Source organism: Salvia miltiorrhiza, chromosome 4 (assembly GCF_028751815.1).
Source record: "Salvia miltiorrhiza cultivar Shanhuang (shh) chromosome 4, IMPLAD_Smil_shh, whole genome shotgun sequence".
NCBI classification, from domain to species: Eukaryota; Viridiplantae; Streptophyta; class Magnoliopsida; order Lamiales; family Lamiaceae; genus Salvia; species Salvia miltiorrhiza.
Window position 1 is genome coordinate 10,969,086 of NC_080390.1, and position 14,502 is coordinate 10,983,587.

Genomic DNA, 14,502 nt, shown 5'->3' on the forward strand with positions numbered 1-14,502 from the left:
AAATGAGATTTATGATCTCAGGGTCAAATTTGCATTCCTTGAATCAACGGTTATGAATCTTCAACATCAATTTGGAATACAGACCGAAGGCGACGCAATGCCTGAGTTTCACGACCACAAGAATCAAGAAGGAGACAAGAAAGGAAAATGGTAGAAAGCTGCAGAGATTTCTGAAAATCCAGAGAAGAGAACGAGCAAGAGACATCGCATCGACTAAAGTCAAAGGAAGGTGCAGGATGTTAATTCTCTTTAAAATTCATACTTTTGTAAATGATGTTCTTAGAACTGATTAGAAGCTCACTGACTGCTTGCTCTATTTTTGCAACTCGAACTGTTGATGTTTTGAAACTGATAGATCATCGGTTATAGATATTTCTCTCTTTGGTAGCCTTTTCAGTCAACCCTTCTTTTAATGGATTGTTTTTAAAACCTTAGATTGAACAATTTATTTGCTCCCACTTTGAGAATGCCTTGATGGGAACATTAGCTTATTAAACTGGTTGTCAAGCTGAGGGGGAACGTTACTATCTGATCACTTGAAGTCGTGAAAGAAGAAACTCATTATGAACATCAGTCCAGTTATGGTTAAGTGCAGCACATTGTTGTGAACTTTACAGTGTTGTTGAAAACACACTAAAATCTTCAACTGAAGTGTTCTTAACTGTAACTGATAGGAACTGAGATAATATTTTATTGAATTCAAAGACTATGTTTTTCTTGTTGAACAAGATTTATTCAAATTACCTTTTGAATCTATCTCATTCTGACCTACGCATGATTTGATCTCATTTTCTGCCCTTTTTTCATTATTAGAGATTACGCCAAATATTCTTCATCATTTAAAATCTATTTTTTTAAGAAATTTCTCTGACGAGCATTTATTACGGATTTTAAAAATCATTAAATTCGACTTGGCGGCGGATTTCAAACCGCCGATGTCTTTTCAATTGCCCTAAGTAACTGTTCATCTCCTACGATTGCATTTTCTCCATCATAACGCCCACTCTCTCACAACTCATCAATTGTCTCTCCCTCTTGCATGCAAACTAATCTCTAATCCACAGCACCCTACTGTGAGATTGTCCTGCGCAAAATTTGTCTTCTACGGATACAAAAAAAATGGCAAAATCTGACGGAAAGAAGTTCGGCACCAAGAAAATCGACTGCACCACCAAAGACATCAGATATGAACAGTCAGTAGACACTCCATCATTTCAGACAAAGCCGGAACACGCAAAAGCAGAAAAGATTCTGACTCTACATCGATGGATGACCTTTGTAACCAGAGAAGCGGATTATCTACTCACTGCTACAGTCAAACAATTATATGAGAATTTGCAATTCAACGAATCAGGCGAGCTCCTATCCACAATCACAGTTTACACCTCATCAGATCTCTCGAGTGAACAGGAGAAAACTCTTAATGTTACAAACATTGTCAGAGAATTGTTCAACCTCTCGAACAGTGGTCCGTCACTCTCATCCCTCTCAGATGAGGAAGCCAACGCCACTCTCAAAATGGCAATAAAGGAGACAAACAAGTCTACTGAAGGAACCTTTGTCTTATCTCTTCTAAAGCCTAGATACACTCTGCTAGGCAAAATCATTCAAAAATATTGGATTGGCGCAACGGGAACCCCAGATAAGGCGTCTTAACCCCAGAAAAATATCCTAGCTGCTCTTTTGACGGAAGGACCTTACAAATGGGAACAGGCTTACCTCGATCTTCTTTTCAGCGAACCTCGCAATTCCAAGCCTGCCAACTTGCTCCGACAGGGAAACAAAGTTTCTCAAGTCATCATCAAGGGACAAAGAATTTTCCTCTCATTTACTGGTCGGAGATGCTGTCATTCACTGATGGTTTTCGGCTCTTTAAAGTGGCAAAAGGTGGACCTAAGCCTTTCAAGAAATCGAAGGCAATTGTTGTTTCTTCTCATGAAACTGATGAGTCGGAACCCCTTGAACCTCCCACTGATGAATGCCCCATTCTCTCTCCCTCCATTCCTGCCACAAATGTACCTCGCCGTCTATGTTCCTCTCTCCCAAAAACATCGTCCAAAGCAGTCTCCAAATCCAAATCCAAAGCAGTCTCTACCTCCAAATCCAAAGTTGTCTCCAAACTCTCCCCCAAAACTCAACTCTCACACAAATCCAAGGGAAAAGCTGTTCTACAGTCTCCCTCAGAACCTAATCGTTCTGGTTCATGAGAGAAAATTCAAGCTGTAGCAGCCATGCAATCTGAGGCCAGGAGAAATGCCACAAATCATCTGTTATCTCTTCTTGGTGATTTCGATACCTCTCTAGAAGTCTATCAAAATCTTCATAGACTTCTTACCTACACATTTCTCAAGACGACTTCCTGCCCTCAAGTCAATGAATTTCAACGTTTTGAGACTGAAGATTCTTTTGAAATTGAAGAAGCCACTCTGTTTAGCATCTTCAATTTCACCAGATTATGGGATGTCATTTATAGCTTTGACAAGTTTACCTGTACTATCTTGAATCACAAGGGTACACCAGAAACACCCTGATTCTCGATGCTAATGCTGGCACGTGCACATCCAAAGTTGTTGAAAAGACTCAAGTCTATGGCTTTGTTACTCCATCGTCTCCTTATCTTCAAAGTCCGGATCCATCTTCTCTGAATCAGTTCATGACTGATTCAATCAGTCATCTAATGGCAGACACCACCACTGCCATGCCTTCTTCAGAACAGTCAGCACCACGGACAACTGAACCCATTAATTGTCCTATCATTAAAGCACTCAGCCCGGTGACATTGATAAGGCTGAAAATCCCACTTCCCCTCCTGCAGCTGAGATACCATCAGCTGAAGATAATGACTCTTCCACTCGGGTAGGATGCATTGAGGACATCACAGAAGTTCCTCCTCCATCGTCACCACCAATCTTCTTCTCTGATGACCCAACTTCTGCCGAGGGTCACAACGATAGAAAATGACACACCTTTGCTCTTTTCTCTTCTACGAATGACGAACAAATCATTCCTCCTGCTCCAACCAAAGTTTCTGATGTTACGACTTCGTCTCAAGGAGCTTCAACCTCTAAAAAGCAACCCAGGGCACCTCATGTTCCCCTTGAACTGCTGGTTGAATTTATTGAACTCCCTCGCCGACCAGGAGTTATTCGGTATGATTCAGACGATGACACAGATGGCTTCATCACTGAATGGAAAAGAAGATAACCCGTCAAGACCCATTGTGATCCCTGAAGGAACGGAAAATCCAGTTGCTGCCTTGCTGGAAGTTATTTCTGATCAACAGCTCGAGATTGAAACACTCAAGCACGAGAGAGAACATCAAGACATCTATGGTGCCAAATTCCTCAAGTATCTCATCTATGTTGAAGAACAGGCTAGAGAGGACATGATAAATCATGATGTCCGCATTACAACTCTTCGCCTTCAAATTCTGAAAGCCGAAATTGATCACCTTAAGCTCCAACAAGCCATGATTCCAACTCAAGCTGGATTTCCAAAAGTCCAACAGGACCTCAAGGAGATGCAGCAACAAGTATTAGAAGCAGAGATCAAGTCCAAGCAACATCTTCTGGATCTCCAATCTCATATTGAAAAACTGCGCATTGAGTTCATGAAAGATTTCATAACTGCAACTGATGCCAAACTCATGGTTGCAGAAGAGCTCCGTCCAATCTTTGCCCGACTTGCGAAGTTTGAAAGTGAGCTCAAAGTGGTTCGAGAATCGTCGAACTCCACACTCATCCAATTAATGCTCAGTGATATCAAAGAACTTCAAAGAAAATTCAACTCTCTCCCTAGGGATGATGCCAAAAAGGGGGAAGAGTATATGGATAATCGTGAACTTGACCTTCCTGCAGATTTGGCACAGGCATTTGCCAAATCCCAAGCTTTCATCTCACGCGTTGCCAACCCTTCTGTTCAAGCTCCTTCTGCCTCAAGAGAATACAACAGAAAGAGACCCAGAGAAGAAAGCTCCTCATCCAGAGATCCAGAGCCCAAGGCCAATAAGGCTCTCCACCTGGGTGAAGATACTCAACGATCACTTCCTCAACAACCTTTTCCTCAAATGCTTCGAGAAGAACAAAGATTGAAGCATTATGTCAGCGAATGACTCTTGGTATCCTACCTGGATAGATTTGATAGACAAGATCAGTGGATACCAACTGACATGAATGAATGGTGGGAAAAGCTGAAAGAATGCTGCACCAAGTGGGTTGTCTTTGCCAATCTTAACAGGAATCAGAATTTCTAAAGAGAAGCATCGAAATACTTTCTTGTTAACTGAAATAAAAGAGAAATGGTTGAAAGGATGCAAACTGCTCAAAGAGAAGCAAATATTCCGACCTCTAATTCCCTGAAGACGACAGTTTGCCCTCCAAGAGTCGAAAATGGCGTCAACAGAGAATCCGTCAAGAGAGAAGTCGAAACCATCTGCAAAATCTGGAATGTGCCCACAAACTCCAATTCTGATGATTTTGACAATATCAGGAAGATTGTATTCAATCTGTATGGTTAGAAATCATAAACTTTAGAACCTGCTCGTCTTGGCTGTTCTACCTTCTTCCTGTAATTTGAACTGATGTCTCATCAGTTTTTCTTTAATAAAAAGAACTTTTCTTTGATCTCAACCTGATGACAATAACTTTTTTTCCAGGCTCTGATTAATGCCTTTCAGTTTTGTCTTCGTTCAGTTTCTTTAAACTGTTGTGTTCTTCCTTCAAAGTGCAAGTTTTAGGTTCTATTGTTAAGGGGGAATAGTATTCACCCTGTTTTATAACTTGTGCTTTGAGTTCAGTCTTTTTCTTGCTTAGAATTGTTGTATGGTTTTGGCATCATCAAAAAGGGGAAAATTGTTGGGAACTTAATGAAATATCCTAATCCTAGTTTTGATGATAGCAAAATCAATAGGTTTCAATTGTAATAGACTAGAACTGTTCGAACTCAAGTGTTAGAGTTCTTTCTCTCGTTTAGTTGCTGTTTTGAAGACTGAAGAACGAAGGACTGAAGACTGAAGACTGAAGATGCTGACTGAAGTAACGAGTAAGGCAAAGTCAAATATTGATATTTGACCTATCAGTCGAAGGATCAGTTTCGACGATTACTTAATGCGTGCCATGTGGATTCAGCTGACTGATACTAAAGTCAAGTATCAGTTCAACATTCTTCCTCGGACTGAACCCCCAACGTTCAAAGGAAGCCACGCACTCCAGAAGTACAGCCGCATTAAATGTAGAGATCTGAGGATCGTCCTTTCTCTGCAGAGGCTATTCATTTTGGTGATTACCTTTTCAGAGATGTCGCATCTCCTGCTCTTCAAAGTAGCCGTTCTCACCAAACAAGGAACCTCGAAGAGTGAAGCCTCAACACAAGTTCAAATTACTCTCTAACGGAAGAAATCTTGAAGACCATCTCTGCCAACGGATCTATTCAAAATGTCTCCAATAAATAGCGCTCGAGGATCACTTCAATCTTCACCGATTCAACAACATAAGCTGAAACGCTGGCAAATTTACTCAGCTAAACCAAGCCTCCCCAAAGTTTGAATCGAAAAAGAGAATCACAAATTTAGTGTTTGTGTCGAAAAGGAGTTTACATACATTCTCTTAGACCTTAGGCAAATATTGTATATCCAAAGCCTAGGTAAAACTGACTGCAAAGAACTTGTTCTTTGTGGTTTAGTTGGCAAGTTTTCAAACCTCTCTTCAATCAACCAAATTTAGTGTTTGTGTCGAAAAGGAGTTCAGACCGGTGTTCTGTCTCCGTGAGGTCTTAGTGCCCAGTGTGCGCTAGGAGTGAGAAATCCAACCAGGTGCGTTGGTACTGAAGATAGGATCTTCAGTCGTCTCAGTTTGTGTGCACCCGCAAGCACACATTCAGGTTTGTTGTGCACCCGTAAGCACTAGCATCGGTTTGCAGTACACTCGTAGGCACTTGCCCAGTGAAGTTGTTGGTCTGATCAACCGACCATGGATGTAGGAAGTGTTTTCCGAACCACATAAAATTCTTTGTGTTATTTACAGCTTTCAGTACTTCCATTCTTACTTGTGCTCTTACCTTCTTAAACTGAAAACTGATTAATTGCAAAGAGAAACCTAACGACTGACAGCGGAAAACTTTTATTTCGAAATAGCCTGTGTAATTAAACACGTGTTTAATTACACAGGCTATTTCGAAATAAAAGTTTTCCGCTGCGTGTATTATCAGTCTAACTGATCTATCATCTGATAGTCAGTAAGATTCATAACATATCTCTGTTTATCAAACTCGACTGAAACCTTACGTGTATTCAGTATCAGTCGTCAACCCTGTTTTGACAAAACTCTTTTCAGTAAACAGGTTGAGTCAGTTTGTATTTGAAGTTTCGTTTTAACTCGAAAAATAGCCCATAGGTGTATTTCCCCCCCCCATACACTTATCCGAGACCCTTCGGACCTAACAACTACAATAATAATAATAATAATAATAATAATAATAATAATAATAATAATAATAATAATAATAATAATAATAATAATAATAATAATAATAATAATAATAATTTTTACGGTTTGGTTTGGTCTATAATTTTAAAAAACCAAACCTAAACCGTAAATCATATTTTTTCTAAAATATAAATCAAACCATATTTTTCAAACCGTAAACCAAATTAAACCGCACAAATACGGTTTGGTTTGATTTGGTCTACGGTTTAAACCAAATTGTGAATTTCCCTAGATAGATCTATATCAGCTTTACCAACTGACGCCGTTTATGGGAACTATAACTTAGGGCATGAATCTATATTTTTGTGCTTGATTTGATGTTGTTTGAGTAATGATCTTCGTTCACAACGTAGTCTTTATCCTTGCGATTTTTTAAAAACTTTGATGAAGCATTATGGTAGATTTGTTTTAATATGCGGATGTGCTCGTGTTTAGAGGAAAATATGTGTTTGGAAATGTTTTGGTTTTCTAACACCATAATTCTGAATTAAAATTAAAATCTCATTATTGGCTGCTTAACTTGTATATATCCTCTCTAAGGCTGTAAATGAATCAAGCCGCTCGCGAGCTATTCGGGACTCGATTCGAAAAAAGCCCGTTCGAAATTCGTTCGTTTTCTAAACGAGCTGAATTTGAGCCTGAATCTGAGCTCGATTAAATTATCGAGCCGAACTCAAGCCTATACATGTTCAGCTCGTGAGCTTGCGAACATATTCAGCTCATACCTTCGCACGAATAGTCTCGCGAATATGTTCATTAAATAATAATTTTATAATTTCATTTGTTAAATATTTTCTTAATAATAAAAATAATTTACAACTAACTTGACAAATAATCTATTTACTAAAAATAAATTACTCCATCCGTCCACCAATTCATATCCTAGGGGAAGTGATAAATAACCCTTCCCCTAGGACACGGATTGGTGGACGAAGAGAGTATAAATTATGACTCATAAATAGTTTAGAAATATATGAACAATTATAATTTTTTATTTAATGAAACCTTAATATATAAATAATTCGAACCGAGCTCGAATTCGAGCCTAGATTTGAAATCAAGCCTGAAATTTGAGTCAAATTCGAGCCGAGCTCGAGTCTGAGATAAACGAATAATTAACGAGGCGAATTCAAACCAAACTCGAACTTAGTATTATATAGGCGAACCGAGCTCGAGCTTATTTTAAAGCTCGAATTCGAACTCGAGCCGAGCCAAATTTTCATGAACCGAGCCCGAGTTTGAAAGTATTCGACTCAGCTCGATTCGTATACAACCCTAATCCTCTCTCATCTTTCTCTCTCTTTCTTCTTTAAACTCTTATTTTTTAAAAAACATATATATAGCTTGTTTCCCTCTTATTTTTCTCTCCTCTCCTCTCCTCTTTGACTTCTGTAAGATTATCTTCAATTCATGTTAAATTGCAAAACTACCATTAAATTAACGGAAAAAAAATCCTGATGAAAAACTGTATTATCATATAATAAGATTAATAAATTTAATGCTTTTATTTTTGTGGATGTCGATATTGCATAACATTTCTCGACCAGAAATTGGAAAAAAAAAGGGTATATCACGAATGACAGTCCAATGTCATAGCTATTTTTAGGGATGTAATCGAACTGAGCCTAGCCGAATAGTGATGTGCTCAAGTTTGATTTGTTTAATATCGAATCAAATCCCGAACTTTACTTACCGAATACTTTGAGGCTCACGAATTTTTTAAATTTATATTTATATTCAAAATATTGATTATTTTATTTTAAAAATAAATTATTTTATGAAAAATAATAAATATATTAATTTTGTTTTTATAACAAAACAAAATTAAGTAGAGATTTAATATAATTATTATTAATTTTAGTGGATAAATATAAGTTGTATATACTAATAATTTATATTTTTCGAGCCGAATCACTTGACGAACATGTTCACGAGCTAACGAGCCAAATACTACTAAGCTCAAGTTTGATTTGTTTATTTATCGAGTTTCTCTAAACGAATTTGAATGAGCTTTTTTCGAGCCGAGCTCCAAATAGTTCGCGAGCGGCTTAGTTTGTTTACAGCCCTGGCTATTTTTGCAAAATTTGTTAAGTTAATTAAAATTTGGTCCATATAGTTTATAGTTCGCACTGTATATGCATGCAGTTTCTCTAATAAAATATAAAATTCGTTTCACGAGGATAAATCTATTAGGGAGATACAGTAGCTTGTGCTGTATTTTTTCCACAGTAGAGGATCCGCACCCAACGGGGAGAGAGAGATCGGCATAGAGCAAATCTGATTTCAAACTGTCTTTTTTTTTTTGTTTTATTTTAAATTCTGTAAATCAAACAAACTTCATTTTAATTTTGTTATATTTTGTAAGTCAAAATTTCTTTTAGTTTAGTTTTAATTTTATTCGCTAATTAGTAAGGGTAAGAATGTCTTTCAATGCCTTTTGCACCCTAAAGTCATATTTTTATATTGGTGGCTAAATAACTCCTATACTACGTGGCTTTGGTTATATGTCTTTCACCCATTTTAAAGAGTAAAATTTTGAAGTAGCCCAAATGGAACATAAAACTCAATTTCTGGCCGAATTTTGAAAAAACTTAAATTTTGGCCATATTTTACGATTTCGGACAAAATTACCCTTAATGAGGCGGACCGGGTAGGATCAGGCACGCGGTCGCGTGCCGGGTCGGGTTAGGCACTTATGGCACTATTAGTACCATAAGTGCCAAAATTTTACTTTGTTTTATTTTAAATTTTCGTTGGCACTTTTGGCACTATTAGTGCCATAAGTGTCAACGGAAATCCAAAATAAAACTAAGTAAAATGGTCTTGTTGGCACTTATGGCACTATTAGTGACATAAGTGCCAAGGGAAATAAAAAAAATTAACCAAGTAAATGGTCCTTCTGGCACTTATGGCACTAATAGTGCCATAAGTGCTCATACGAGCAATACAAATACAAAAACAACATCATCTAAAGGCTAAATGGATAATCTTAACCCTAAATAGAACATCTTAACCATAAATGGATAATCTAAACCCTAAATGAAATATCTAAACCCCTAGAAGTGTTTAAAATGGTCATTTTGGCATAAGTGCCATACGTGCAGCACATATAGAAACAACATCAATAACAATCATCACTGACACACCAAAAATTAGAAAAAACCAAAAACTCAAAATTCCCCCGATCGAATCGATATCGTCGAACAACAACAGCCCGTCGTCGCCCACGGCGGCAACCGCCGTCGACACTATGCCTTTTCTTGGCGACCAGAGCCCCAGCAATCGCTCCCACTTCCTCGACATCCGCGGCGCCGCTCTCTTTCTCCGCCGTGCCAGCAGCCGGGGCCGCTCGATGCGAGAGCCCTCCGTCCGCATCCGCGAAGCTGCGGCGGAGCAAATCGTGGAGCGCCAGAGCGATTGCTTGGGCGAGCGGCCGTCGATGCCGCTGCGATTGGGTCTGGTTTCGATGGGTAAAAAGAAAGCTGGGCTGAATCGATGGGTTAAAAGGGTCTAGTGCATAAAAGATGGCTAAATATTGTAGTTTTTCATTTTGTGGAGAAAATTTGAGTTTGTATCTTCAATAGGGTCATCCGGCCCTATTGTTTCCATTTTAAATGTGGTTGTGATTAAATTTTTAAATTTGTCCTTCTAGAGTCATGATTTAAAATGATTGTGATTAATTTTCTAAACTTTTTCTTCTAGATTATTCTTACACTTATTAGTTCAATTTTCTTTTATATGTTAAATCCATTACATCTTTTATATCTAATTTTTTCTAAAATAACAGATATTTTTATGAAAATGCATAGCTAATTTATGCTATATTAAAATTAGAATTTTTAACTTAAAATAAATTTTAATAGAAATTTTGTAAATTAAGAAGAAATCAAGGTCATAATCTATGTAAAAATTAAAATCAATACATGAAAATCAAATTAACCATCCATTAGCTTATCAATTGACCACCACTAACTTTTAAATTGTAAATTTTTTCATTTTGATTTTTTTTTTCTCATTTTGTAGATAGAACACATTTTTTTTATTTTCATTTAATTATGTTTTGAAAAAATATGTAATATAAGCCTCAAAGAAAGATCGTCAAAGGACCTTTAATTTGATTCTCCATGACATCTAAAAAATTAATTTAAAGTGAACAAGTTATGACAATTTAACTTTTAACATATTTAATGATAAGTAATACTCTATTCGTCTCACTTTAATAGGCTCACTTCTTTTTGGCACGGAGATTAAGAAACTTACTACTAGTATTTAGAAGGAAACTGGTGTGGTCCGCACCAATTAAATACATTTTTTGTACTTGAAATAGAAATCGAGCCTATTCTAATGGGACTTTTTAAAAAGGAAAACGAGCCTATCATAATAGGACAAATGGTGTAATATTTTCCTTGAAACTATAAATCTTATTTTAAACGTTTTCAATTTTCCCTTTTTTCTTAATTTTAATATTTTAATTTTTGTGATTATGTATTTATTTTTTTATATAAAATATTAATAGAACATTATGTAATTATTAAAAAATAATGACATATTATATGTTATAATTTATTTTAAGAAAAACTAAATCAATATACGATCTCATTCAACATATTTAGGTTTTTTTATATTAAGTATTTTTTAATTTAGTTTTATAAATCTTTATTTTTTTTGTTTTAAGTATAAATACTATCATGCCTGAAATGAAGAGCTACTCTAATACTATTGTATAAGCATAAATATTACCACTTATATATTATAATCAGAACACATATTTTAATAACCAACAAAAGAAACATAGTTAAACTGTCAATCATATTGTGTCGACAAAAAAATAGCATAAAGTTCATGTCGTGTGGTAGAGTTAATCATCAAGCCTCAACTCAAAAGAGTCGATCATTCACAAAGGAATACGAGCCATGAATATTGAAACGGAGGGATACGAGCCATGAATATTGAAACGGAGGGCGTATTTACCACATCGATTAGAGTCATCATTAAACCTTAACGTCGAAAGAGTAGAAATCTTCTCAAGAGTATTACAACATGGGATCGAATCATGACTTGCAGAGTAGTGTTAGAACTTGTCTATGCCTATACCATCTCTAAGAACCTCGTATGCATCTCTGCTTCTGGATTTCTTCACTCCGGCAGTGAAATTGATCTTCGATTTTTCGGATGAGATACAAGTAACTTTAACCCAAACAATCACCTTAGTCTTGATCCCTTCGATGTCCACCAGCTTGCCCTTCTCCAGATAACCGGTCACCATGGTCGAGAAACGCAATACAGATGAATCCTTGTAGCCCACTTCACATACTGATGGAATGTAAACAATGAGCTTTCCAGTCTCCTCGTTGAACTCGTAGTTGGTTGCATCGCGGGGGAATATACCTACGGGTAGATCATACTCCTTTAGGAGTTCAGGCAGTGGTTTCTGCATTTTACCTGAAAAAAGACTAGCTCTATCAAACCTCACTCCACAAGACTATGGAAACGACGGCTACACACTTACAATTGGAAATTTCATCCCAAGAAACATTCATAAAGTTATCAAACAACATGATGATCATTTATATATTCACGTGCCCAAAAACCTTATGAATATTGCCATGAGTAGAGAGCAAGAAGTTGGCTATTAACCACAATCGCTTCATTTATCAACAACAATTATATATTCTTTCATAAAGCTCTTCATACAAGAAAAAAAAATCAAACTCCAGCTTATAACAAGAGTTGTATGAGAAAAAAGTATATTCCACATGCAAGATGATAAAAAATATAACCATAGATGCAGTGTAAAAGAGAATAAATAACCAACCTTTTAACTTGTTCACCAGCCATTTGGCTCCTCCTTCGATACTAGAACCCAACGACTAACCAAAATAGAAAGCAAAATATGAAAAAAAAGAAAATTAGTAAAAAAACGGGAAAATGAAGAGCGAAGCATACGACTTCATCAATTGTAAGTTATAACTAGTCATTGCTTATATATTGTTTGTACACCTTAGGGAGCGTTCTCTTTGGTTGTAAATTTATCATAAGAAAAGGAAGGATAAACAAAATTTCACCCTTTAAATCCTTCCTTTCTTTTCCCACATTTCCTACTCGACCCTTACTCATTCCTCATTTACACTACAAAGGAGGGATAATATTATCCCTCCTTTGTAGTGTAAATAGGGAATGAGTAAGGGTTAGTAGGAAATGTGGGAAAAGAAAGGAAGGATTTAAATGGTGAAATTTTATTTATCCTTCCTTTTTCCATGATAAATTTACAACCAAAGAGAACGCACCCTTAACATACATACAAACTTGCATATGTCTGCTCTACAAACCCTTAAACTCAAACAGCAATAAGAACGAGAGAAGAAATAAAACTTACTTAAAAATCAGTGAACTACCTAACCAAATTGGCACATAACATTTTCAATAAGAGTAATATTAGAGCTCACACAGATCAAAAACATTGAAACTAGACCAAACAATACAGAAAAGTTTCTCCAGAAAGCCTCGGCAAATTCGACCCTCCCTGCCAAAATCTAGACAAGACACCCTATTCGTCTTCGATTCACAGTCCACAATCAAAATTAAGGTACAAAATATTCTAATTCCTAGAATTGTATAAATAAGCCATAAATAGCTATTCCAAAAGATATGATTATTCTGTAATTTTCAACATAGTCAGAATTATATATTAATGAGTTTGCAATCGCTCAACAATTCTCATAGCTGTAAACACAACGAGCATTCATATTCTAGCATAATATCTAACTTAAGCAGTTAAATACACATTCTATATTAAGAATATAGATCATTCACTACCGAAATAATTGCGAAACAAACCCAAACATATAATTAAACACTTCTTAACAATAAAAAACCCAATGTTGAGACAAAAGCCAGCGAAATCAAATCCCAAATGACCACGATATTAGTCGCCCTTCCTAAATGCAACTGGAAAATTTGTCTTTGATCAAAATCCCCCATAACAAAAACATTCAGAGACAATCATAAAAACCCAAATTCCAGCAAAAAATTTCAACATCTGCTATCAGAAATCAAAATTATAGTAATAAAAAACAGAGCAAAATATATAATCAGAGAGGATTGAGAGAATTACGTTAATATCATCGCCAACGGAGTTGATTTCCTTGTTTGCTTTTTGACCCAACCAGTATGAACCCACCTTGTTGAGAATTTGATCCATCCACAAAGCCCTAAACAATCGCGCCGACAAATTTTTGTATCAAATTCACTAGAACCTCAGATCTGAAAAGTAAATTCGCTTCTCTCTGCAAAAATCTGAGTTAACCCCCAATTCCTAAATCGAGAAGGAATTAAACCCCAATTTCAAGAGCGAGAGAAGACTTTGATTTATTCTTCGCAACACTGCAGTCGTTTTCTTTGTAATTAGTTGATAGAAAGTACCTCCAAAAAAAAAGTTGATATAAATGGGTATATTTTAAAAAATTAATAGAAGTGGATCCTTTCGTTTAAAAAGAATAACAAAAAATGATTTTTTTTTAGCTTTTAAATTGAACGATTGGTACTTTGTTATAGTCAAACATAGATTATCATTATATTTTTATTTAATTTTTTATTTTTTGGAAAAGTTATAAATATAATCTATTGAAGCAATTTAATTTAAATTAATATAGTCACTATTCAAATCAAAGTACTTCGACAAGAATACGAGAGTTAGTGCTTGCATTAGTTGTAATTTGTATCTCACTGGTCAATATTCTTACATCTTTATAATTTCCTTAATATCTAGTAATATTTGAATAAAATGTAAGTATAGTTAACAATAAATATAAGAATCAAAACAATTGAGTACGAGTTGATTTTTCATCTCAATAGCAATAATAATAAAAATCACCCAAAAACTCTTCTTTATGAGAAGTCTTGGATTCAATCCCGTCTACATGCGATGATATTTTTCCATTTTTAAGTGGTGTTGTATTCTCACCTGTGATGTTGAGGTCCTACCTGCGTGCAGGTTGCATAATAACATAACATTAATTCT

General features: G+C 36.0%; 1 protein-coding gene across 1 annotated transcript in view; it reads right to left on the reverse strand.

Moving 5' to 3' along the window:
• Positions 1-11,429: 11,429 nt before the first annotated feature.
• Positions 11,430-14,502, reverse strand: part of LOC131022705 (uncharacterized protein At5g01610-like) — a 213,174-nt gene continuing 210,101 nt past the window's right edge. Inside the window, exons 2-4 of the mRNA XM_057952222.1 lie at positions 13,597-13,904; positions 12,298-12,352; positions 11,430-11,924 (exon numbers count right to left, since the gene is read on the reverse strand). Coding sequence (XP_057808205.1) covers positions 11,554-11,924; positions 12,298-12,352; positions 13,597-13,683 — 513 coding nt within the window. The 5' untranslated portion in view covers positions 13,684-13,904 and the 3' untranslated portion in view covers positions 11,430-11,553. The remainder of the gene's footprint in view (positions 11,925-12,297; positions 12,353-13,596; positions 13,905-14,502) is intronic.